Source organism: Epinephelus moara, chromosome 11 (genome assembly GCF_006386435.1).
Source record: "Epinephelus moara isolate mb chromosome 11, YSFRI_EMoa_1.0, whole genome shotgun sequence".
Lineage (NCBI taxonomy): Eukaryota > Metazoa > Chordata > Actinopteri > Perciformes > Serranidae > Epinephelus > Epinephelus moara.
Window position 1 is genome coordinate 31427450 of NC_065516.1, and position 26930 is coordinate 31454379.

Genomic DNA, 26930 nt, shown 5'->3' on the forward strand with positions numbered 1-26930 from the left:
ATGATCTAAAAGGATCATTAAATTGCCTTTGTCCCCCTCTGTTCAGCCCATGGTGCTGTATAAGAACACTTCATATTATTTTGATGCACTCAGTGTTGGAATGCAGCCAGGAGCCACAATCATTTGTCTTTTGAAGGTCTTACAACTTGAACCATCATTTCTTTTACAAACCTTATTATGCATATGGATTCATTTATCCTATTATCTGATAGGCACCGTCCACACATGAATAACTATTTATGGTTATTCTCTGGCCAGGGTGTGTGTCTGTATTCTTATGTAATAAAAAAAAAGTCATTGAAAAGAATCATTGTCCTGCTCTCTGAGGACTCACTTGTGGTGTGAGTGGACTGAGTGGTTCCAGCTTTAGCTGTGGCTTCAGGGGGGATACTGGACTCTGTTGACTCTGTGTACTGTTTTGGTATCACCCAAAATGTGTCTGTCATGCAACCATGGTCACAGTGATACTTCCCAAAAAAGTAATATGATAGTTTATATTGTTTAATTTTCCCTGTTATGATCAAATATGCACAACCATCCAAACACTCTTTGCATCAAATACTGTATAATATTCACACACAGAATCAGAGACAAAATGTTTCATGCAAAGACTTTTATTTATGAATAGTCTGCAGTACTCTACAACAGCACACACTTGTCTCTATTTCTGATCATTCTCAATGATCATTTCAAATATAGACAAATATTGTGCCTTCAAAAACAGTTCCCTTTTCACAATAATCTAAAAATACCTTGTTCTGTTTTTAAATATGTAGCATAACTTTTTGAAAATAAAATATACATTATATGAAATATAACAGTTGTTTATTGGATAGACTATATAGTACCAAATGCAATTATATGCAAATACACCTTCTCTCTGTGACTTCTGACGCATTTCATGCACAAAAAAAAAGAGGAGAAAAAAAAAAAGATGTCGCGCATACAAAAGAAGCTGTACATACTCCTGTATGAAAATAGAAAATATCAAAGCAAGATGTGCACCAATAGTCTATATCATGTTACAAAGAACTTGCAGTACAAAAAGACCTACGAGAATGACCAGATAACACATTACCTGGAACACAGAGGTACGGGTACTGGGTTGGTTAACAGGACAAAGACAAAACCTGGCACTGAGCTTCCACTGGTGAACTCCAGTCAGAGCCGCTTCTACGCAAGTCTACAACCAGATCCGACAGGTTCAACATCTAACACTGGATCAAAGAGTGACAGGGTCAAACAAGCAAACCAAAAGTTGCAGTTTTAGCTTTGAATTTTGGTATTAAACCCAGTAAATGTAGATGTCCAATGCATAGCACAAAGTTTGGTTTGGTATGTTTTGAATTTTTTTCATATTGCTACCCCGTAAGTGAAGTGAGTGTAAACCAATTACCAGTTATGCCCACGACACACAAAAGCACTGATATGTCAACATTAAATTATTGAACATGTTCAGATACTGTGATTAGTATTCCAACAACAATGTTCTGTACAGCATCAATATTAAGCTTCTTCAGCTGAATATTATTATTATTGCCAAAACAACTCCAAATGTTTTCATTAAAATAAAAAGAATCACTGGTGTCCAGTTAAAATTAGGATTTGTAAACCGACAATACTGGATGTGTGACACACAAATCAAGTTCTCCACAGAAACAGTGTGTACAAGGCACACTGCGATCAGTATAGCTACATCTATCGTTTCCTGCAAAAAAAGCACTTCTGAAATCACACATAAACGGAGATGTGAACAAAGGAAAACTCCACGGTTAAATATAAACTTCTGTTAATGCCACAAAATAGATCTTCAACAGTGTGAGGATGAACAGAAATAACACTTAAATCAGACGTTCTCTGATACACGTTGCGTTCGCTGATGCTGAGACTGGCAGCGTCGGAGAACGGGGAGGGTGCAGACGTGAATCTCTCCGAGTGTAATCTCTGAGTATTTGAGGAGATTATCAGGTGCTCGCTGGTAACATAAAGCCAATAATCTCAGCAGTGCAAACCTAACACCTGTACCAAAAGGTAGAGCTTTAAAGCAGACGTTTAAATGAGATGAGCTCCTTGAAATGGAGAGTTAAACTACTTAAATCATGTCACAAATGTCCCGTATACAACGACTATATTGCTCTTAGTGAAACTATTCGAGGACCACAGTGTTTCTCATTGCAATCCAGGCTCTCTGAGTACATTCTCTATCACACAAGTATAAGAATAAAGAACAGGGGGTTTCATTATTAGTAATACACCCAAAGACTACACTTCCAAAAAATCTAGTCTTTTCTTAACATAGATAAGAAAATATACATTTCTTCAGCAATTAAATGACTTAAATTTACTTTTTTATATTCTTAATAAAATCTTATAACTCTTTCTTATTTACATTTGGTGTAGGTTAATACTGATTGTAATGCAATACTGTTGCCTTCTCGTTGTTGTTTTTTCTGTTACATTTCTTATGTTTGTTGAGCAGAAGCACTTTTACATTCATATTTCAACACCCGGGCTCGAGAAGGAGCCCGAGTGCAGACAGGGAATAATGACATGCATTTTTCCAAAAGCAAAATAAGACGACTTCAAAAGGAGGAAGTCCGCTTGCTTGAGCAAATAAACTTTCGGAGAGGTGGAGAGAATGGAAGGACGAGGACGTCGAGGTTGAAAAGGCCTGGAGAATTGGCACCGGCGGCGCCTTTATTTGGCTGTAAAAATGCTCTCGCAGCACCAGGACAGTCAGTTCTGTGAGAAGTAATGCGTAACAATATTGGAGGGGTCATGGCTGACTAGGCCGTGAGGTGAGATGAAAGCTTTTGTTGTTGGAAAAAGCTGTTAACTTGAGAAAGACAGATTTCCACAGTGGCGAAGGCAGTGTCAGGGGTTACACTCTCTCCACTCGACTGGGGTCGTAGGAGTCTGATGAGAAAAGAGAGGGAAGAAAAGAGGAGACAACACAATCAAAACAAGTCACAACGATATTATTTGCCCTTAAAAAGGTGGAAAATAAAGGTACCCTGTGGAGTTGGACTGTTTGTTAGTGCTCAAGGATACATACAATGACTGTTGGTGAGTAACACTGAATGTAAACAGTAACTTTGTTAATAAGAACGTCTGCAGCGCCTGCAAAGGAATAGATGAACAATTTGGGTAACTGGCCTCATTCACCAGCTGCTTCAAGAAGAAATGTATTTTTAAAACCCACAGATGCAATTTTCACGAAGATCTTGATATTCACCAATGTTTTCTTATTTTGGATTTGTTCCTAGGTAAAAACAGAACCCACACACACTAAACCAGTGGTTCCCACTGGTCCAGCCACGGGGTCCACATTTCTCCCTAGTCATTAGTTCAAGGTCCAGACAGCTGAATACATTGAGCGTCATACTTGTGTTTGGCCATGTTGTGGCACTGGTTTGCTGGGGAACTGCCCATTGGTCTGACAGCCCATTGTTCCAACCATATAAAACCCATTGTTCCAACCATATAAAACCCATTGTTCCAAAGTCCCGCTGTTCTGAAATCATCATGATGCCCTGTGGTTAAGGTCTGGTTAGGTTTAGGCACAAAAACCACTTGGTTAGGGNCAGTATAGCCTAGTTTAATCACATATTGGAACAACGGGACGTCGGACTAATGGGCTGTCGGACCAATGACATGGACCCGTTTGTTGTCTCTGTTAAGTAGCTATCCGTTATTTACTCGCTCTCCAACAGGAAATGGCACTTCAGAATAAGAAATTCACTGTACTTCAAAATAAAGTGTTTTTGCGAGTCGTGTGGTCTATTCAGAACGGACCCGCGACCCACTTTTGGACCACGAGCCACCAGTTGGGAACCACTGCTCTAGAGCACTCTTATACACGTTTGTGCAAAATAATTGGTTATTGTGTTTTCTTCAATTCTACAGTTGACATCTAGGATTAAAGTTAACATAATATTTTTTATAATTTATAATATTTTTTTTAATTTAATTTATAACTATTTTGCTTATTTTACAAAAAGCATTACGGTCTCATAAATAAACACTACACGAACACTTCACATCAGTTATGTTAGTGGGAATCAGGCCATCTGATAATTAGTGATTGATCACGCTAGAAAATATCACTGACAGTTCTGGTGGGCAGGACGAAAAGTGACAAAGCAGCGTTCTGAGTAAATTATTAATAACTTATAGAAACATTGCGTTCATCTTCTCTCCCATCTCTCGGTCTCTCATCTCTGTCCTCAGTCCTGACACTTGTGCTACTATAATGCTGAAGGTTTTTAAGGTTTGCAGGTCCGGTGGTTGATTAACGCGTATTTTTAGCATCCCATGCATCCGTTTGTGTTACTTGGGGTCCGGTGCCCCACCCTCTTAAGACTTTCAGTTGGGCGTTCTTGACTTAATTCTATCAGCTTTTGCATCTTCTTCAGGTTCTATGTGTGCACACCGCCCTGTAGTCTTCATGGGGATTTGCAGGGTGATTACCTGTGCTAATTTAAGAACGTGTCATAGACTTTTATTAAGATTTTTCTTAAGAACAAATTTAAGAAAAAATGTCTGATATTGGTGAGTGAGGCCCATTGATATCAGTCCGATGTTTGTGCATTGAGCGCAAAGCTGGAGTCAGGACATGGTTATCAATTTTATCAACTCACACTCAGCCAGTAACCAAATAAAAATATATCCAAAATTGTTGAATTATCCCTTAAACAACAGAATCCTAATCAAAGTCATACTTATTGCTCATAGCTACTATCCATGTTATACTTTGATTCTGCTTTACTTAAAAGGCAAAACAAGCAAAAGAAAAGATTAATCTCATTCCTTCTTACCCACCTGAGACAGACAGCATCTCCTCATCCTCCATATTCGAGGTGCCACAGGTCCCAGTGCTGAAGCTGACAGGAAGCGTTATTTCTCTCTTGGGAACACTGCGAGGTTTAGGAAGCAGAGGAGGCTTCTGCAGCCTGGTGCGCTGCTTTGGTTTGGGCAACTTTCCTCCCTTGGCTTGTTGTGTCGTCTCAGCTCTGCTGACCTCGGCTGTATTCTGTCTGTCTCTCGCCTTCTCCAAAGACTTGTCTTTGTCATCCTCCGCATTTTTTAGCTCCACTTCTCCATCTGTCTCCTCTGTTTTTAATTCAACATCTGCCTCTTTACTCCCTTCATTTTCTTCTTTTAGTGCAATCTCAACATTCATCTGTTCTGTCTCCTCCTCTTGTCTTTGCTCTTCTTCACATATCTCTTCATTGGCTTCTTCTTTAGGTTTACAATCTTCTTCAGGTTCTTCCAACTTATCATGTGTCTCATGTGCATGTTCATCTCCCTCTTCCTCCAGTTTCTTATCCTCTTCCTTTTCTTGTTGCTCCACAACTTCCTCCTGTGTCACTTCCCGAACTTCACGCTCCTCTCTGTCACCATCCTGCTCCTCAGATTCCCCTCCAGACTCTGAACCTTTGAGACTGAGACGTCTGATTCGAGACACTGAGTCCAGCTCTTTCATACGGGCCATTCTGTCTGGGGTTGACCTGCCCAGAGATGTAGCTGATGGAGAAGTGGAAGAGTTTAGCTTATCTTGCAGGGATTCGATTAATTTGCATGCTCCACCTCGCCCCCTCCTCTCCACACTGCACATGCTCAGTGCTAGCTTGTCATCAGGGCTGACGGGTAGGGATAGGGGGAGTTTAGGAGGTGGGAACTCGGGCAGGTCCAGTACCACCAGGGACTGAATCTCAGTATCCTCATTGTCTTCACCATCACTGTGGTTGCTGCTGTGCTTTTGTCCGTCTCCTTCTTCATGGTCCACTCCTGATTCTGTCCCCTTAAGCTCCTCTGCCTCTGCTCCCTGAACAATCAGGGACTCCTCTCTGACTTGCTCACACTCTCCTATCACCTGCTGTGTCTCTTCATTTTGACTTTGTAGTCCCTCAGCTCCAGTGGTATCCATATCATCCTGGTTGTCCTCTGACTGTTTGTCAGCTACACCCAAGGCCTCCACTGGAACAGCTATCCCCAGGATTCTGGCAGCCCTCTGTTCGATGGACTCATTTTCAGGGATACCTTTTGCACATTTGACCTCATACAGGTTGCTGAGGTCCTCTGCAGGTAAAGAATTGGCTTTCTCCTGAATCAGTAAGTTCTCCAGGTGCCTATCTGCCATTGTTGACTCATTCTTATAGGTCAGAGGCTCAGAGATGGCGTATCGTCCATCACCATCATCATCCTTTAACACAAAAGAAACCTCCCTGGTCAGCCTGGTGATACATGGTGATCTCTCCTTCTGAGGTGATCTGCTGCTTTCACTCCTGCTTCTACAGATGCTTAAATTTACCTCACCCCTGAATGGTGGAACACTGTCTGATTTAGCCTTTCTCTCAGTCTCTACCTCAGCTTGAGGCTCTTTATTTGAATTGTGCTCAGGGCTACCACTATTTTTATTAAGTGCTGTCCTGCTGTCCCAGGGGAGCTGCATTGACTGAATAAGCTCCTTATGATCGAGGGGAGATGGGACTGAGAGGGAGCGCTGCATTGGCTCCCCAGGACCACCGGGAGTCTCTGTGTAGACAGTTAAACCCACATCCTTGAGCAAGGATTCTTGAGGGACTGGGATGTCCTGTCTGTAGAGACGGTTTGACTCATTGTGTCGGGGTAGTGAGGGCAGGAGACAACTGTCTGTGGGGCCTGGGTTGGACAGTATGGATAACTCATTTGTTGGTGGTATGTTATTGGCCTGTGGCCTTGAGAAAGCACTCTTCATGTCCATGGATTCCAGATCAGCAGTAGAAGCAAAGGACTTTGATCTGACTTTCACATGGTTGGGTTTTTCTATGTGCATTGGCGGAAGACTGATTGCTTCCCTGCCTGGTTCTGGACCAGCAGTGAAATGTGCTCCTGATTTAAACCGGTCATATCTCTTCACCCCATCTAGATCGTCAAAGCACTGAACCACATGGGGTCTCTTGCTGATTGTGTCTTCCATTTCCTTATTAATTGTTTCCAGTTCACCAATGACATCGCAGGGTCGTCGGTTGACTGGTTTTAAGAGAAACTGACCAAAGGTCACTTGCTCCGCACTCTCTGGGGGACTTGAGTTGCTCTTCTTTGGGGAGGATAGTTGCTGGTCTACCAGTTCCCGGACCTTTGATGGGGAGGATGGTTGCTGGTCTCCCAGATGTCGGACCTTTGATGGGGAGGATGGTTGCTGGTCTCCCAGATGTCGGACCTTTGTTGGGGAGGATGGTTGCTGGTCTCCCAGATGCCGGAACTTTGATGGGGAGAGTGGCTCTTGTTGTAAGGGTTGAAGGGATGTCGGTTGTGTTGGGCTGAGGCTGAGACGGGAGAAGGCGCTGTTGCTGGACGGATGAAGATTTTTCTGGCCTGCCATGGGGTAACCATAAGAGGAGTTACTGTCTGTCCCCAAACCACTGTCTGTTGTTGTGTCTGAGATGGACTGAACAGGCTCTTGCCCTCCAGGAGGACTTTGGGGTTCTGGACTTTTCACCACCGTCAAAGGTGAGCCAGTCTGGGTTTCCTGGTTACGATACTGGTTTCCAGGCCAGGACCCAGCATAGCACAACTCTTTGTCTTCACTGGCTTGAAGTGCCCAAGCATCTATTATCTCCTTCCTCAAAGGAGCCCTCTTGTAGTTCCTCATTGAGGATGTGCTGCTGGTGTGGAAGTAAGAGTAGTGGTGTTTGATGGGCATCTCATTCACCGACTTGCTCCGCACATTGGGGCTCTCTTTGAGGCCTACAGCGAAAGTTTCTGTTTTGGTGACAGTCAGGCTTGGTATCGTCTCATTGTTGTTCTGATCTGCTGCTAAGTCTTTGCTAATGTTAGTCGGTGTGTGAACAGGGACAGACACAAGGCAGAAGATGGTCTCACTCACTCTTCTCTTAGTGTTCTCTGGTCCTGAATCTGGGGCAATTTTCTTCACTTGGGTGATGGTTTCTGCAAAGACCTGATCTGAGCTGGACCCCTGGCGAGAAGAACTCCTTGTTAACGGGGCCTGGAAGGCTGAAGAGGGAGATGAAGGAGGACGTTGGTTTTTGGGATATCTGTTGTTGCAGTTTTGGTCAGTTGCTGGGAAGTTATCGACAGCCTCTTTGTGCAAATCACTGTGCCACCTGTTATTGTCATTGTCGAAGTCGCTAGAAGACGTCGGGTTAGCATCATCGGCCAGTTTGGCGGCGATGAAAGGCCCCAATGGCGGGGGCAAAAAGGCACTGTCGTTGGATGCAGGCTCCGACACGGTGACGCTGGGAAGCTCGTTGCGGATGTGCCGGATCTTGTCAGCGTCCGTCAGGGAGTTGCCACCCAGGGCTGAGGAAATATGGCGGATGCGGGGGTCATCAAAGGGGATGTATTGGATCCCTCCACCGGGGCGCTCCTGGGTAGTATATACCGGGTAAAGCTGCTTCTGGCTGGACAAGCTCCTTTCTCTCTGTGGATCAGGCCAGGAACCAGCTGGATGTCTGGTGAACCAGTGAGTCCCATCTGGAGCCACTTGTATCTGCTGGTACACATCCCCTCTGTACCTAGGAGTAAGAACAACACAGTTGTACTTTATTTAAGCAACAATGACTTAAACAAGACATAAATCAAAAGAAAAGACGTGGTGTTAACCTAACTATATTGCTTTACTTTTTTATTTTAGCAAGTTAAGAACTACTTTTGCAAATGTGGTGTCAAGTGAAATGACACAATTTAGGAATACAACACAGAGGTACTTTCATTGCACTGCATAGATTTAAAGATATCAGTGAACACCACCAGAGAAGAGACATATGATCCTAACAAGACTGGAGCCTCTCCATTGTTATAGCACAAGAAATCCATCACAATCTGAATTGGGCCTCACATACAAAACATGTTAGCTGGTAGTCTCAACGTATGCTTTGTCACACTTTTTTAGGTTGAGTTTCATCTTAAATGTATAGGGATGACATGGCATACAAGATTAAGTGTTGGACCATCTCTGCTGGTGAACACGAGGTGAACTTTCCTACAAGCAAAATGTTGAAATGTTCACTATATTTGTTATAATCTCATATTAACACTACAAAACATTAGAGCCTCTTGTCGAAGTCCAACCAAGTAATATTGATGCTTAACCAAGGGTTTTAGATACCCAATGTTAAATTTAAATGCCCAACTAATTTATGTTAAAGGTAAAAATGTCTAATTTAAGTGAAAGAAAAAGATAAAAGACTAATTTACCTGTAGTCTACAGCAATTTCACCATATCCACGGTGCACCCCTCCCATTATAGGAACTCTTTTATATGACGGGGGAGGAATGTATCCTGGAGGTCCAGAGTCCTGTGCAAAATAGTCCAGTTGGGGGTCACCTGTCCTTGATATTGGAAGTGGCGTTCTGTCCCTGGCCTGGGGAATCACAGAGTCTCTCCCAGACAGCATCTCACAGCTTCCCCTGATCTGCTGGTGCATCTCATAAGAGGGAGGTCTGGGGGGTCGGGTGAAGCGGGGCTTTGGTGTCATTGAGAGTTGGTTGGCGCTAGCTGGCCTGCCATTCTCCGGCCAGCGGGGTGCCCTGTAAAAGTCGTGGTGTGCCAGTGGGTGGCCATTGACCCGCCTGTACAGTTCCAGACCGGACGAGGCTATGTCCACATATTGCAGGCTCTCAGGCTGCAGCATCCTGGGCAGGGACTGGGATTTGGCTTTGGTCCTGGGATGGACTACCATACCCTCTGGTGTCCTGGCATGAAGCCGCTGCTGCTCCTGTGCCCAACGCTCACCCTCACTCTGTGACAGCTGGCGGGCAAAGCTCACTGCTGGACGCCACTCCTCTGTCCCCAGGCTTTGGCACTTCCTCTCACTCGCCATCCTCCACTGATGGAGAGCAGCTTCCCTCTCTCTAGAGCGGGCCTGAGCCTGGACCTGGGCTTGGGCCTGCACCTGAGCCTGGGCCTGGGCTGCCCACCGCTGCCTCTCCTGAGCTATCCTCTGACGCTCCTCTGCAGACAGCTCTTGGCCTCTTGCTTGTTGAGGCCCCTCCGGTCTGCTGTAACCCCCTTGCCCTCCTCCATGGGAATCTCTGAGGTCAGCATAGTCCAGCAGCACAGTGAAATCCTGGCCTCTCCTCCTCCAGTAGGATACATCCTTGGACTGCGGCTGAGGACCTCTGGTGCCATCACAGAACCTGGAGACACACAAATAAAGGCGTGATTATGCTTCAATCAAAATGCTTATTTGATGGTTGAATAGTGTCTCCCCATACACCACTCCAACATCAGAACTGGGTTCTGTAACAATCTGGCAAGCAAGCCCAGTCTACATTAGGTATCATGGTGCTACAGAATTTATGTCATTATCAGTCAGAATGACCCTTAAAGGAATGAAACAGAAGGGTTATTTTAGTCGAACAAGCATTTTATCACTATAATTAAAACTTGAAACCATTTTGTTAATGGAAGTATGTGTAAAAGTCTCCCGTTTGAATATAACTACTATAAAGGGTATTCTAGATTCTCCGTCCAGTTGCAATTTTTTCCAATATCATATAAAAGCAAATGGAAAGGGTGTGATAACTTTTACGTCAACTTTTATATCAAGGTATACCTTGAAAGTCACTGTAACCCTTGCCTGCGTAGATAAGTCATTTATGCAGGTATCATTCTTTACACAATTATTTCTGTCCCTTTATGTGTTCAACACTATTAATTCCTTTCATGAAAGTCTGCCCCAAAGTGTCTACTTTCATCCCTGCATTTGATCGTTAATGGCAGGCAGTTCAAACAGCCTTGCGTAGTACAGGGAGTAGCCTACAGCCGTTCGGAGCAGCTATAAACTCTTTTACCTTCAAACATGGTCAGGCTGTATCGTACAAACTAATTTGCTCAAGCACAACTCGACCTTTAAGATCCTTTGTTTATGAATGAGCCAAAGGAATGCGCCAAGCTACTCACTCTGGAAAAATCTGAGTAAAGTTATGAGCTCTTTGAAACATCAAAGTAATCAAAGCACTGAAACACAACTGTTCAGGGCCATTAAATGCCAACAAATAGGTATTGTGCAAAGGATAATGAGGCAAATATCCGTTAACAGTTTGCAGTGTGGACAGAGTGAAAAAAGAGGACAGCATCTCCCACTAGATGGAGACAGATGACCATGAGTAGCAGCACAGTGTTTAGTAATTGTGTTTTTCTATGGGGCATAATGAACACATTACACAATGATACACTGTGGCTGTTAGTCCCGGATGTCCTCCAAGACAGATCAACAATTTAGAGGACGCTTCATTGACAGTCTTTGTATTGCGCTGTTCTTTAGCTCCTAATGTGAGAAAATGGGCAGCATTTCTCTACACCAGCTTAAAGAAAGCTCCTAGTACATCTCTGAGAGGATGTTTGATGGCAGACCTGATGGGCTACAACAAGATGCAATGGGTCTCAGCATACAGCCTGATCATTTCAGGCTATTTGCGGAGTGACTGACTGACTGACAACGCAAACAAGACGCAAGCACATGTGTACACCCCCCCGGGGCCGAGGCCACTGAGCGTCCTTGACATTTCCATCCATGATCATCACTGGCCAGTGATGTTTGCTAGGGGAAGGGGGGGCTGGCCATGCCAGTCTGCTGAATTTGAGGGCATCTTATGTAAGATGAGTTACCATCATTAGCCTAATTGGGTCTAAGTAGCACTGCCTAATGGGAGTGCCAAGATAGGCCTGTTCCTTATCTAAACTAAAGCTGCCAGGCAAAACGGATTTGGATGAGAGAGGGGAAAAAAAAGAAGGATGAACAAATAACAGACTGAAATCGCAGAACATATGTCTTAGCAATTCCCACATTCCCAACAGAATGCTCTGATAGCACTGGCAGAGCTGCGACATGAAAATGCGGATTACTCGTCTCAAAGAATAAAACTGAAAAGTGATAAAACACCAACACAACCACTGACATTATTCAAGGTCATTTGACTATTTTCAGATGCTCTGTCACTGGCTGGTGGCAAAAAGGGATTAGGGGGAAAAAAAGAAAGTCAGCCAAACAAAATGTAAGGAAAAAGAGAAAACAATCTGACAAGCCTGCCTAATTGTGTGGACATGAGAACAGCTGTATTGACTTTGTCTCAGTTACAGCACACTAACCCCCAGAACTGGTGCAAATAGGCAAATTAAACAATCCTGTTTTCAGGAAAACAGATTGGCTGCAGCCGGGCGATTTCTCTGGAAACATCATATGTTATAACAGTCCTTACCTAAGAGGGTTTCAATTGCATAACTCCAGACTGAGCTAAATATAGCCTATCTGCCATATACATATTTAAATACACCCTATATGAACACTGTATTATTGATGGGGTATGCATTATATAAGTAGGTATAATGCTTGTGAGACTGTGAGGCATATTGAGAGATAGATGGGGAATGGGGTTTCCTAACAAACCTGGCAACTTGTGTGTGTAAGTTTGGGCATGCTCAAATGGGGCGCTCAGGTTTGCCCAAAAGCTGTTTTGATTAGAACTCCGAGGTCCCATGTGGCAGATTAAGACTCCAGCACACACTATCTCTCCTCCCCTGCCCAACACTTGATTGGAAAGAGGAGGAGGAGAGAGGGGAATGGAGATGAAGTGAGAGAAAGTTGCACACAAGAGAAAAGACAAAAGCAAAAGAGAGATTGCAGGAGGGACTGAGTGGCAGTGTTAGGCAGTTAAGATGCAACACAAAGTCCCCGTGCAAAACTCCTTGATGAGGTTTTTAATTTCACTAATCTGCTCCATCAAAGCACCATAACAATGCATGATTGTGGGATCTATCAATAAAGATTGAGGACAACCATAATGCACAAGGAGCACATCACTCGTCTCAAGGTACAGCGCACGCTATGTCTTACCCGCTGTCTGAGGTCAGCGACTCTCCCAAGGAGTGGGTGTCAATTTGGCTCCTGCTCTCGCCCTCCCGCCTGGACAAGCTCCTGTCCCTTGTTTCATTGTTGTTGTTGGGACAGCCGCTGCCATACGCTTGGGGCTGCCTGGCGCCGCCACCATTCCCATAGGGCATCCCAGGCCCTCTTTCATAGCCATTCACCGTCCGGGGACCGGGCCTGTTCTCCAGGATTTCATGGTGTTTGCTGTAGGACGGCGGTGAGGACGAGGGAGGCTGGCGGGACGAGGACGCGGGGGCTGGGGTAGGGGTGGAGGAGGAGGTGGTATGCTTGGGCAGTTTGTATCCATGAGAGATGAGGAGGTCCTCCACGCTGTACATGGTCGCATAAGTTTATGCTGGTGTGTTTTCTTTTTTTCCTCTCTCTGCCTTTTTTTTTTCTTGAGAGAGAGAGAGAGGAAGGTAGGTCGGTTGTCAAGGCGTCTCTGCTTCTTCCCTACGTGCAGCGGCAGGATCACCGGCACAGCTGCGCAGCTGAGGCCATCACTGGGAAGAAAAAGAGAGAAGGGGACGATATGAGGAGACAAGAAGACAGACAGAGAAAAGAAGGTGACGCTAAACACATTATACCCGCTACCCGTGTCCAGTTTCTGTCATGGGTCCAAACCCATATGGACAGTTGAGAGGACGAAACAAAAAAAAGACCCCCGAACCCAAATTCTGAGCCACCACGACAAAACCGACATCACCCGCCTTCCCAGCAGTCTGTCCCTCCCTCCTCTCTTCTCCAGTCCTCCTAGCAACAACCCTCTTTCCATCTCACTCGGAGATCACGGCACCAAACCCGTCCACGTCCAGAACTGAGGCGGACAGGGAGGTAAACAAACACCCTCAAAAGCAACCATAATTAGCATGATGATTAGTGGCGACGTGAGTTTGAGAAGGCTGCTGGTGCTGCAGTGAAATGTCACTGTTTACAGTGGGCTCCCTGTAGACTTCCATACAGTGGCTGTAAGGTAGCTGCTAGCAGCCAACCGCTGCTCATGTTTTGCATCAATGAGGCAACTGGGGGACTGTGTTCCTCTCTGCTCACTTCCACATCCTCTCTATCGACATCTTGTCTTCATCTCAAAGGTATTTGCTGGTTTGAGTCTTAAAGGAGGACATTTTTTCAGCTATGTGCCCTAAAATAATTTCCGTCTTGCATAAGGGTTTTATTTCAAAACAGCTCCCTTCACTTCTCGATGTTAAAGAAAATTATAGAATTGAAATCAACATAAAAACTATAGAACATCAGAATCAAAAGGTGTAGAACAAATCATTCAACATGCTCCATGCCCCTTCTTATGGTGTGTAGAGCTCATATGATTAGCCAGTTAAATGATCGACAAAACAATTAATTCGTTTTCAGTTTTCTATGGCAAAAATGCCAAAATGTTCATGGTTTCTGCTCCTCAGTTTGAAATTTGTTCGTTTTTGGGGATAAGCGAGTACAGCATTATCTGTATCTGTGTCTGTATCTGTTCATCCAAGAAATTATCTGTATCTGTACTCGGCGTGGGCGGAGTTTTGCCAGAAGTGGGTGGGGTTTAAGTCAAAAGTGGGTTGGGTCTGATTGAAAGTTTTTATTCTAAGCCTGAAATTTACACGGATTAATCATAAATTGCAATATTTATCACCTATGGGAAAAGTATTTACACAGCAGCCTCGGAATTGAGCTTTTTTATCACAAGACTTTGTAGAAAAGTACATTATCTGTACCGGATACTTGTTTCATCCATGTATTTGGCTCAACACTATTGGTTTTCCTAGTCCTCTATGATAGTCAATTGAATAGTCTTTATTCGGGATCCTCATTAGTCATTACCCTGGTAACAACTACTCTTCCCGGGGTCCACACAAAACGCAAAAACAAGACAAGACATTAACTTATGACATCGTAGACAATTAACAACATCGACAAATTTAAATAAAACCCAAGCAAGAGACAGCAGTAGTTGTCTCCCATTTACAATGTCATCCCATCGGTAGATCACAAAAGCAAACCAATAGAGCCCATAACCACGGCTCATAGAACTATAAGTAACTGCATGAACTACACATGACTGCACAAAACATGGTTGTACACTGAGGCATCACCCAAGTGAGCGCCACAAATACAGGGATGGGGGATATGGAGAAAATCAAATGTCATGATATTGATGTTGCAGGTTGACTACTGGTGCTTTCACATAATATTCACACAAAGACATTTCTGATAAATAATAACACGTGATATAATGACTAAGTAGGTAAAGGCGGATAATAGAACAGCTTGAACAAAATTCAGAAAATTACATCAATTTACTGTAATGCAGCCTTTAAAACAGGAAAAGACAACACTTACAGACTAAGATATCTAAAATCTAAGAGGTCTTATATGACAATATAGATATAGTAATGATAAATTGTCCAGCCCTAGTGTATAATGGCATGATGGAAATGTTTTACTATTTTCTTTTCTTCTTTAGAAGACAGAATTCCTCAGTTAATAAAAGAAATAATCCACAAACTATTAAATAATGAAAATAACAGATGGTTGCAACCCTATTTGTGTGTTTCCTTAACAAGCACCAGTGCTGTAAGTGCTCTAATTAAGCTTGAAGATGTAATAGCTGTCGAGGGACACAGCAAAAACAACTGAGCGAGGGACACTGCAATAACACTGAGTAAACCCTAACAATCCACAAAGACTGTAAAAGGTACAATTAGAGGTGCAAATCACAAGTTTCATCATGATACAGTGTTATTTCAATTATTCGTACAACAATGTTTGCTGGTATCACAGAGTCTGCCACAATACGCTTTCCATTCAATTCAAAGGCCTGTGATTGATACAAGATGATGTCTATAAATATCCTTCTTGGCTGCTCGTCACTTGGCCATTGGCACTGTTGGTGACACAGTCATGCCATGGGAATTTCAAAATAAAGGCGTATCTTTACGATGATGACGTAGCAGTGTTTTCACTTTGCATTGACAATACTGGATTGTTGAATCGATATCGATCCCGATCGCTGTATCGCTACATCCCCAGGTAAAACAACATTCTTACTTTGCTTTCTGCTCGAAAAATGTCAACAAGCATCAGGATCAAGGAATGATGAAGAATTGAATTGATAATACCCAGGGTGCATCTGCTCGTGATGTAACGCCCTTGATGAAGTCATGCTTGCTGCCTTGTCAACAGGACAGATGCTGCTGCGGCCCACTCATTCAATACTCTCCACTGGAGCAGACTGCCAACAACCTGGCTGTCCTTAATAAGAAATGGCATTCAGGAACAGCAGTGCGAGACTCGCTGCCAGAATCAAATGCTGTTCGGACAGTTTAAAAACCAATCACACTATGATCGTTTAATGACACAGCCAAATCGCTTGTTTTCGGTTCTGTAACACAGACGGCCGACACAGCCTCACCAAAATGTATTCAGCTGCAAACAGATTAGCATTTGTTTTGCTTCTTAGCATTTGTTTAGCCACGACGGTCCCATAGATATGACAAAATCCATCTATGAAAGGCCTCCTGACTCAGAGGGCAGCATCACTACCCCGCTCTATTTCCTCCTGCTCCCTCCCTCCCTCCTCCTTGTACCTGAACCCTAGGATAGCCTACTAGGTGATTAACAGGATCCAAGACCGTGAAATGCCGCTCTCTTTGTATGTCTGGCTCTCTAATACGATTATCTTTTTCATTTAAGGCTTTAAACCTGTTAGTTTTGGAGGATTGACTCTTGGCGCTTACCCAGTTAATACTTTTATTGAGTTTAACTCTTTCTTCTAAGAGAAGCTAGTTCTGAGTTTGGTCGGGAGGCCTTTGTCAACAATGTTAAAAAATGGGTTTTGGTCTCTTTCATCCAGACGAGCATGCAGACCGCGGACATACAGTTCTTCATTGACTGTTATTTCATGAACTGTACTTGAACTTGAGCTGGGCAACAGGCCAATGTCTATGTTCAATAAGTCACAGTATGTCTCTGAATACTGTAAATGGCGTAAAATGGAACCCAAGATGGTAATATTTGTGGTCATTTGATGGATAAGAATGTTTCTCTAAAATCCAAACTTTTTTTCTTCTGTGTTTTAAATTAAAAACCAACACCAGGACTCTATGCAACGCTCGAGACGCCCATATCTATGAAAGCAAATAAGAGACAAAAGTATTTTAACCTTCAAAACCTCTGAATACTTAACATTGAAATGTACACTTCACTGAATTCATAGCACCAAAATAGGGATGCACAATTTTTGCCAATATCCGATATATAACGACTTATTTGGCCGATAACTGATACTGATATCGATATATCCACTTTTTTCCCCACCTCATTTTAGTGATCATCATGTCTCTTCTGTTGTGGAATTACCATCATACTATGAATGCATGCTCTTATCGTGACAGCCGACCAGCAGATGGAGACATGAAATACAATACTTTTCAATGTATGTAATATTTATTGTGCAAAATTTTAAAAGAAAAAAGCATGTTGACGGATTCTGATTTCAATTTTAAGTCAATATCAGCCGATACCAACAGCATGCCGATATTATTATGCATCCCTACATTAAAATATTGAACTTTAAAAACTGTGCATTTGAATTCCTTTGTTCTAAATTCACCCCATTGAAATTAAAATATTAAATGTCTTCATTTGCAATTTCCAAAGCTGAATTTTGAGATTTGTTTATGCTCATGAATTCAGATCCAAGAATTCAAGTTTCAGAATTTTAGACTTTTGAAATTTGATTAGTTAAATTCAGATGCAAAAATTCCACTTAAATTTTGTTTTAATAGCAACATCCATGATTCAAGAAAGCAGCTGGAAAACTGAAACCCAATGATGACTACCAGGGAGACCCGACGGTACTCTAGTTAGTCTTCCCATTTGTGCTGTTTATGAACAATCTGATTGTACTGTACCTGCTGCTGTATTTGATGTTTTGCAACTTGATTTTTTAGATCTGACCAATCAAATTTGAGCAACCTGAATCTATTTTTTTCCTTGATTTCTGAAATTCTGGAACTCTGGGGCAGCAGTAGATCACTCCATATGGACTTGGATTAGAAACCAGAGGCTTGCCAGCTCAAGTCCCTGTCCAGACCAAACATGAAGCATGCACTGGTGGCTGGAGAGGTGCCAGCTTGACTCCTGGGCACTGCCGAGGTGCGTATATGTGTGTGTGACAACAGAGTGAAAAAATTTCGCCTGGGGATTAATACAATACATCTTCAATTTTGGGGTCTGAAGTTGTGACATTGAAAAAAATACATTCAAATTCAGCTAACCATATTTATATTTCAAAAAGGTGTATTCAGAACAAATAAACTCAGATTCATGGGTTTAAAAGTAAAATATTTCAATGCAATGAATTCAGTGTCAGTAAAAATGTAAATACTTATGTCTCTTATTTGCCTCCATACATATCACACTCGCAGATTAGAGTCAGATTGCTATCATCATCCTTCCCTCCCTGTGGATGAGGCCTATCCCTCCAAGCAAGCAAAAGCTTAATTAAGTGAGCCGTAGGTCAAGGGCTATGTTCATAAATATGATAATTCACTTTTGTTATGATAGTTGCACATTAACCTATTTTGACTGCACATCCATATGCTGTCTAATCTCGCTAAACCCTTAATCTGGGGCAATTGCTCTTGGTGTCATCACTAAATGAGGATTATCTCCATCACCAGTAAAAGTGAGGATTTCCTCCTGTAAAGTGACCTGCCCGCATTCAGTCCCCCAACACTTCCCCACCCCCACTCCTTCCTTCCCATGACAGGCTCAGTTTAAATACTGCTAATGCTGTTACGCAATGGAATTACCCATTTTATATCAAATAAAACCTCGGATTCAAGCAACGGTACGCAACAATGGCCGGCTTTCATCCCCCTAAACACAACAACATTGTGTTTCGCCACAATGCCTTCTTATGTGAAAAAGATTGGCATTACAGGCGCTAGAATTTGGCAACTGGGGGAGAAAAAAAACAGGGCAGATCTGCTGTATTTTAATGACACAGCTCACTCAAAGAGGGAAATTAATGATACAGTTTATGGCTAACATGTGCTGCAAAGTAAGCTAAAAATAAAAAGAACCACATGAGAGCTGGCATTTCCCTGCAGACGACCCTCACACCAGCCTCCACATTTTCTCTAATCAGCCACTGTGCACTACTACTGTAACATCATTTACATTTACTATGCAGTTAAAGTTGTAAGAGCGCCGCTTTTGAGGTCAAGTGAACTTTTGCCAAGGCCAGGGCTTGTTTATTAAAAACAGATACAAGCATTTTTTGGCTGCGTAAAGGGGGGGCCTGTGCCCTTACTGGTGGCTACACCAGCAGCAGGCTGCAGGGGCATGACGGCTTGCAGGTTGACAGTTTGGTGTCAGCTCCTTATTCATGGCCCAACTGAGATGAGGGCATAGTGGGGAGGTGGGGTAGCAGAGGGAGAACACGGGTGGCAGACAATGCAGGACAGAGACCTAGATCAGGCCTCAGGGAGGACAGAAGTGCAGAGTTAGAGGGAGCTGCTAGATAGTCCAGTTTGCAGGCATGGGATACAGACTGTGTAAATAAACTCCAAAGACAGAGAGCAGCCACGACAGACTATTAAATATACTGTATAGGAAATAGAAAAAGAGAAGATGTTCTGCACTGTGGTCAAAATAAATTAACAGTGATTAATGCTGTCCTGAAGAAGACACTGAGATGTGTTAAAATAGCACACCCCTCTTAAAAGTAAAGAACTACAGACAAAACAAATCTGGATCTAACAGGCTGCAGCATAAAAACACCACAACAAAAGAAATCTCATATGCCAGAGCCTGGAACCAAAAAGACGATTAGCCTGCTTCCTAAAATATTCCACAAGAGCCGCACCTCTCTACCACATTGTTCCCAGTCTCCTTGGATCTATAACAACTGACCCGAGTGGGTGTGTTCTTGGCTAGTCTCTGGCCTGCATCTGTTAGGACTGTGCACGCACAGGGATTTCTCAGGGATGACAGCCCATCACATTCAGCAAACAGCAACGGTCCGCAGATTGTTTATCTATGTGACATCACTGTGTCCAGCGGAGGGGCCGTCTCTCTTCCTGAGGAAGTGCGTAGTTGTGGGGACGGAGGAGAGCCGACGGTGTCGCAAATGTTTCCAATCAGGCTCTGTGTGAGCTCCTGTTTGTCCCGGGGAAAGAAGTTGGAGGCCTGTTTTTGGCTGCGGCCGGAGGAATAAACAGCCAAACAACCTCGGGCCATATTTTACCCACCCTGACCTCTAGAAAGCACAATGTTCTCCACTTCAGGTAGACTGTAACTCAGCAACATAAAAAGTGGGCATATTATCTGGGGAGCTATCTGCCCTCTGGACACTCACCATCCATCAGAAAAATCCCACTGGGCTCAGGAGCCATGCAACTATAGTTTAGGGCGATTATGACCTATTGTGACAACGACAAATTAAACCTGCAAAATGACCATTTGTATATGAATTACTCATCATGCATCATGTTGCATTAGTTTTTTGCATGGCTCCATGGTGAACGAAGAATCCAAAAAAGGCAAACATTCTTCAGGAATTGACGTAAACAGGGTCAGCAAAACAATATGGAAACATTCATTCACAAACTTTCAAACAACTCGTTCAGTATAATCCAAGTCTCAGTTATCAAGTCGTATGTTTATATACCACAATTCATATATAACCCACATCATCAGAAAGGCTGCAATCCTGCAACCAATGCGCTGACGGGAGTAAAACAGGAAGTAGCATAAAGACCGAAAGTCTGCATAAGGAGGTAGGTTGGGGTGGTTGGTGGGTCAAACAACACAGGACTTTCCCCAAGGAGCCCGATGTTTGGGACGGTGAGAAACCAAGTGAACTCTGACTTATTTTAGGGAAGAGTCACATGTTTCTTTTCCTAAACCTAACCTATGTGACTTTGTGTACGTAACATCAGCCATGGGGCGCTAACTGACCCCCAGACGCAGACTGGCCAATCATAACGTAGCATCGGGACGTTTCAGACCAGAGTCCGACACCAACAAAGTGTAGGGTTAGCTAGCTAGCTCCTGAAGATATAGCCTACTGAATGTATACACATGCTGCTTTTGCTTTTTAATGATTAAACAGTGAAACAAAGACCGACCCTGCTGTACAGGAACCAGTGAAGGGAAGCAGGGAAACTTTGCTGACATTCAACCAGCTGTGTGGCATCACAGTGTGCGCAGATGAACGTTGTTTGACTTACCCTAGAGATCCAAAGCCAAACACTGTTCATCTGCACACACTGTGATGCCACACAGCTGGTTCAATATCAGCAAAGTTTCCCTTTATATTCATTGTCTTGTGTGGCGATCAGCAGTGATGTGGTGGTTCACTTTTACACTGTGATCTGTAGCCTATAGTTCGGCTTTAGCTTCTAACTATCTTTGTCTTTTTAACCTGTTGTTGCTGCTGAGTCAGTTTGACATCCTGGATATATCCTTCAAACACAGACTGTAGACCCCTCTGTCTGCTTCTCTCTGGAATCACTCTTTCAGTTTTCCAAAAATATCATAATATGTCTTCAGGGAGTGCAGTTAGTTACAGTGTGGGCTCCATGTTTACTCTGACAGCTTGTCGGACCACCACAAAGGGGCGGGGCTTAGCAAAAGATCTGTTCTTTGTGTCTCATAAATGCGTTTACGTTCGCCTTTTTTTGGATTCTTCGTTCACCAAGGAGACATGTTTGAAAAACCAACTTTTCTTAGTGAATTCAAGGTAACATGCTGTGAGTAATTCATATGCAAATGATCATTCTGCATGTGAAGTATTCTTTTAAGGATGATCTCTACAACAGGTTTGTAAACTAACCATTGAACATCTGTTTAAATGATGTGTAAAAACAAAAACACTTCACTAGCCATCACAAAAGGGAACTCATCACCACGTTGCAACCCATGTGCTTTCTGTAGCATCCACGCCCTCCTCGTAGAGAGAGTAGAAACAGGCAGGGCCTGTGCATTGTGAGTCAATTAGCTCATGCGGAAAGGTTTAGCCAAAAAAACACCCACTCACATTATTTTGTTGAGCATATCCCATGGCAACAGTTGTTTTGCTTTTGTGAATGGCAGCTCACAGACAATAGCATGTGGGCTGCTAAGATATTCCCGCTGCATTGCTTCAGTCCAAAACTTATTACAGTCAGACTCACTGGCAGCGAAATCAAAGGCAGGATGGGATGGGGAGCGTGTGTGTGTGTGTGTGTGTTGGGGGGTGTTTTTATTCCACCATATTCCAACACATCACAGTCTGAAACAGTACGGTCTGGTTCTGATTCATTTCAGACAGCCAAAAAGTAGTCCAGCCAAACATTTGTCTGCTGCAGTATCAGTGTTTCAATCCAAAGAAAATTTTCAATAATAACTGGCTCACGCACAAGACCAGTATAGCTAATAGCTCATTAATGCACAAGGCAAAGCCGTGCACCAGCAAGACACTGACGGTGTGAGGGTTATTATATCAATGGGCTCATTTTGCCATTGTATGGCAGGCTTAGCTCAGTTCAGCTGAGATGCAGCGCTTTGACGTCATGAGATTTCCTTCAACCGAATGCGTCCAACACTCACATGTGCAGGGAGATTCAGGGCTATGCATTTGATCCAAAACACCACAGCTCATGCCAACAGCTGAAAATTATCATTTCATATGAGGATCAAAAACAAAACATAAAGGAGAGGTTATTAGGCACGCTAATCCACCGAGGCACTGTTCTGCAGCACAGTGGGCTTCACCTGCACTGAACTATTCCCAACCCATGCTGTTTCTGAGCATGCCAAACTGGCTTCATGGTAATTAGTGTCTGTCAAGGTCCAGGGCTCGCTAGAGATGACAGTGGCATGGTTTATCAGCCAGAAACACAGTGATCAAAGAGTTAGCATGCTCTGGCTTCCTGCTAATCAGATGGACTCTGCATGCTTCTTGCACAGTATTATAGCAGGAAAGGTAATAAACAACCCAACATAAATACATTTCACCGATGCAAGAGACTGTGCCTTGTCAAGATGTCTTAGGCGCATGAGGAGTGTGATGTTTAAAGACAGCTGACAGGACGTGGCAACAGCAGAATTATGTTGACAGATGACTGTGATGCAGATTACAGGTGGGATGAAAAGGCTCTCCCCCGCAATGTAAGTAACGTGTTGTCATGATGGATGGCCTGGTGGATGTAGAAAAGTGCGATGTAAACACATGAAAATGAATGCTCAGGGTTATCTCAAGGGCTTCATCACCGCACCGGCACAGAAGTGACACACAGAAATCACAAAGCAGGCATCTGCCAAACGTACAAACATCAAGCGGCCAGCATCCAGCTCGGGACATAATAGTATATACACTGGCGTGCGTGCCGTTAAATTGCCTCACATTAACTGGCCTGCGTTCTCACTCTGAGAGGCACGCTGGCAGATGTCAGTAGCTTTCACACATTTCTGGCTGGCTTCATCCACCATCCTCCTTCCTCCTGCCTGCGTCACCTCTGCTCTGACATCACATGTGACATCAGGCAGGACCTCCGAGGGGATCCCTGTAGCCGGGCAGATGACTTTCAAAGGCTTTGGCTGTAGCTACCCAATGGCAGAGAAACTCATTTTCTTGATGGCCTAGAAATAAAAACTGAAGACAGACAGAGAGTGAGGGAGTCTGTCAGAGCTGCTAAAGCAACTACTGCACGCACACGCACGATTACTGGAAAGGGAAAGTGTACCCGTGGGTTAACCAGACTGCCTGCAACACGAGGAAACTAACCCAGCCCACACTTATCGCTGGCTGTTTGGACCACTCCTGAAAGTTGAACTGGTATGACTCATTTCATAGCCGTGGAGGGCCCCTCCAGTTTCGCTGACCAACCCTTTCCTCCGCTGCTGGAAGGAATTAATGAGCTGCTTCCCTTCTTAATACACTCCCCGTCCCACCATACCTCACCCCCCTCAGGGCATCTAGCAGGGCCTTGTGTTCACACACCATCCCAGTCTCAAGGATGTGTGAAAGACCCACCACATAACACACATGCGCCTACGCACACACACTTAAAATTTCTCTTACTCTCCCTCTGTTAAAATGCACATTAGCCGGCGCTGGTCTGTGTTTTGCAGTGTTTTTGTCTTTTCAAGTCGTCAGCTGCTGTTATCTACAAATCCTGCGCACTGTCAGGAAAATGCTTCTTTACTGACATTTACTAACAGCTTTTGATGTAAGCTCACTGAGCTATGAAAGGTCTTGGCAAGAAGGAACAGATCACTCCGGGGCAATGTTAATAGTACTCCATAAATACTATAAGCAACACGACCTAAAATAATCAGACCTCAGGCTGTGACAGACCGGCCCAAATAAGAAGTTGGGATAAAATAGGAAAAGTGCACGAACACATAGATGATGGCACTCTGTTTGTAAGAGCATAATGTTGAACTTGAACAGGTCAGGTGAAATCTTGGCTTTGACAATCTGGCCTCTAGAGGTCCCTAAGTGACAGTAACAATTTATGTGCAAGACCTTCTAAAATTAAAGCCATTAAGCAATTGCGAACACTGTGACATAATTTGGGGTGTGAGTTAAGAGCAGAGCAGTGTTTTATCCATCCAGTCTTGTAGGCTATTAAATATAACTACGCTGTAAAAACCTTTTAAGCCCAGCGTTCAATATTAAAACGTAAATCAAAGGCGCATAACATTATTTACCCATTTGTGCAAACTGACAGCAGGATGGCTGCTCTGACAGCAGATGCATGCGAGGTTGTGAGGCGGTGCGTGCAGGAGGCTGCATGGGGGAAGGAGAAGAGAGGTCAAGCAGCAGCCATCACCATCATGCAAACAGCAGGTGTGACAAAGTGACAACATGCAAACATCAAAGCAGCCTAAACTTGGCATACCATTTGCCAAGGGCTATCCGCAGCTCATTTCCATCGCCATTTGGTGCTCCTGAGCACCCGAGCAGAACCGAGAGCTACACGGTGCCGGACCCGAGTGTTGTCATCATGTCGTTACGAAATGATTGACAGGCTTGGCATGACGCTAGCCTCCGCTGGTTCTGGTGCAGGTTGCAGCCGTAGCATACTAGCCTAGCCCTGATGCGCGCAGTTCACAGATGCATTTAGGATACCACGCCAAATTCAATTAAAACATCTGTCTGTTTAAGATTTCTTTAGAGTAAGGAATAAATGCCTACCTGTTTGACAACACTTAAGACCTTAGACAGATCAGTGGAGGTCCTTGTTAAATTCGGCCCATACATGACCCATTATTCAGACTGTATTACAACAGCAGCTCTGTTTTATAACTCCAGCTGCTCAGTGTCGCCCATCACAGCACACTGTGGGAGGAATCCCACTGAGAACATTTAAAGCACAGCAATTCTACAAGTTAAAAATGTATACACAAGTAAAGCTGTTTGGAGTAACAGTGAATGTATGCCGAATACAAGCCATGGTGGCATTATTTCACTAAAGTCCCTAATTAGTGTTCTTCTGCATATACATTTCTGCTGGGATGCGAGGACATTATAAAACTGCGTAATTTGTACGGACTTTGGCCCAGAGCAGAGAGGACGGCTCTGAGCGGAGCTAGCGCTAGCCTGGCTAGCTCCATCAGCAATCTTTAACCTTCAGCTGATCGGAGCGCGTCCGCACATAGTGCCAGTCGCCCCCGCACACGCTTCAAGTTAAAAAATAAACAGCGCCATCCTCTCAGTCGTTCACCTTCTATTGTCGCCGCCTGAAAGTGCCACAGTCTGGTCCTAAATCCCTCTAATCCCCGGCACAGGAGGCAGGGACAGCCGGACAGGAGAGCGCCGAGGTAGCTGGCTGGGCTGCAAGTTGAGGGACCGCTGGAAATGTTGAACGCAGCGCAGATGCGACTCTCAACCTCTGTGTAGTCCTCACAGCTGCGGATCGCCTCCTCTGGCCACCGCACGGGACGGGAAATATAAAGAAAACCACCCCCAGCCAAAGCCTGGGTTCAAAGACGGCGTGTCGCTCGACCTGGAGCCAGTCTTACCTGTGAAATGCGTCGTTGCGTTGCCGCCTAGTCCCCAGCGCTCATCCCCGCCGCTGCTCTGGACGGACTGAGCTGGGATCTGCTGAGGGAACAGCCCCTCTACACCACAGCAGCGCAGCACTGAGGAAACATCCCTCTTCTCCAGCGGGGAGGCAGCTGGATGCTGCTCAGCGATAAGGTCACTTCACTCTCAGTGTTTCGAGACAAAGTAATCAAACTCATGCAGTCTGTGTGTCTGTCCATCAGGGATTCAATTATTATATAATCTACATTCTGTAATCACTGTGGCTGCAATCAGGATGATTGATGTCCACTTATGACGGTTGATCACTTGCAAGTAGTCTAATAATGTGTGTATGATGACCATCACCTCCACACAGTTATATGTGTCTTGGACTGTGTGTGTGTGGCATATACACAGGCAGGGGCGTAGCACCACACTCTGGGCCCTGTGCAGAAGTAATCTCTTGCAAAATAAACACACGTCAGTACAACAATGCAAATGGATTTTTTTTTTCCTCCAACAACTAAAGCACGTGGTCAGGTTTAGGAAAAATAACAGAGTTTAACAATCTAACAGGAGGCAAAGGAAACACTCCTCCCCCAGGTGAAAGTCTCAGACTTTCACCGCCTTAACTTTCATTCTTGACCCGCCACATGAGCACCATTAAACTATAAAGGCAACCAGCTGTGTAACATGCCGACATTAAAGGATGGCTTTTATCGTCAGTGTCTGACACTGCAAGTCACCTCCCAAGCACCAGATTTCAACGACGTCAAAGTGAGACCGGGCTTTTTATACATGTCTTTTGAAAATTTCTTTATCGAAGTCAGTTTGCTTTCTTTACTTTCTTTTTTCTGTTTTGGAACCCCAACTTCCCTGTCTGAACATTTATTCATTACACTGATTTTTTTCCAGGTTTTTCAAGGGCCCCCCCTCTCTACTGGGGCCCTGGGTAATCAGTCCCACTTCCCCCCCACTTGACATCCCTGTGCAAATAAAATAAAATATAAGTATTTTAACACTTTGAT

The 26930-nt window shown here is 44.0% G+C and overlaps 1 protein-coding gene across 5 annotated transcripts; it reads right to left on the reverse strand.

Annotated features, from left to right (window-relative positions):
- Positions 1-502: 502 nt before the first annotated feature.
- On the reverse strand, positions 503-26278 carry jcada (junctional cadherin 5 associated a). 5 transcript variants are annotated; one of them, XM_050057310.1, is made up of 5 exons: positions 25899-26278; positions 12843-13378; positions 9202-10143; positions 4818-8513; positions 503-2916 (listed from the first exon to the last, which is right to left on the reverse strand). In XM_050057310.1, exons 2-5 carry the CDS (start codon positions 13211-13213, stop codon positions 2787-2789), a joined length of 5139 nt encoding a protein of 1712 aa, XP_049913267.1. In that variant the 5' UTR covers positions 13214-13378; positions 25899-26278; the 3' UTR covers positions 503-2786. The 5 variants fall into 5 exon arrangements, with proteins under 5 accessions (XP_049913267.1, XP_049913264.1, XP_049913268.1 ...); XM_050057307.1 differs by having other exon boundaries at positions 504-2916; positions 4818-8519; positions 25899-26277; XM_050057311.1 differs by having other exon boundaries at positions 504-2916; positions 4822-8519; positions 25899-26276.
- Positions 26279-26930: the final 652 nt, after the last annotated feature.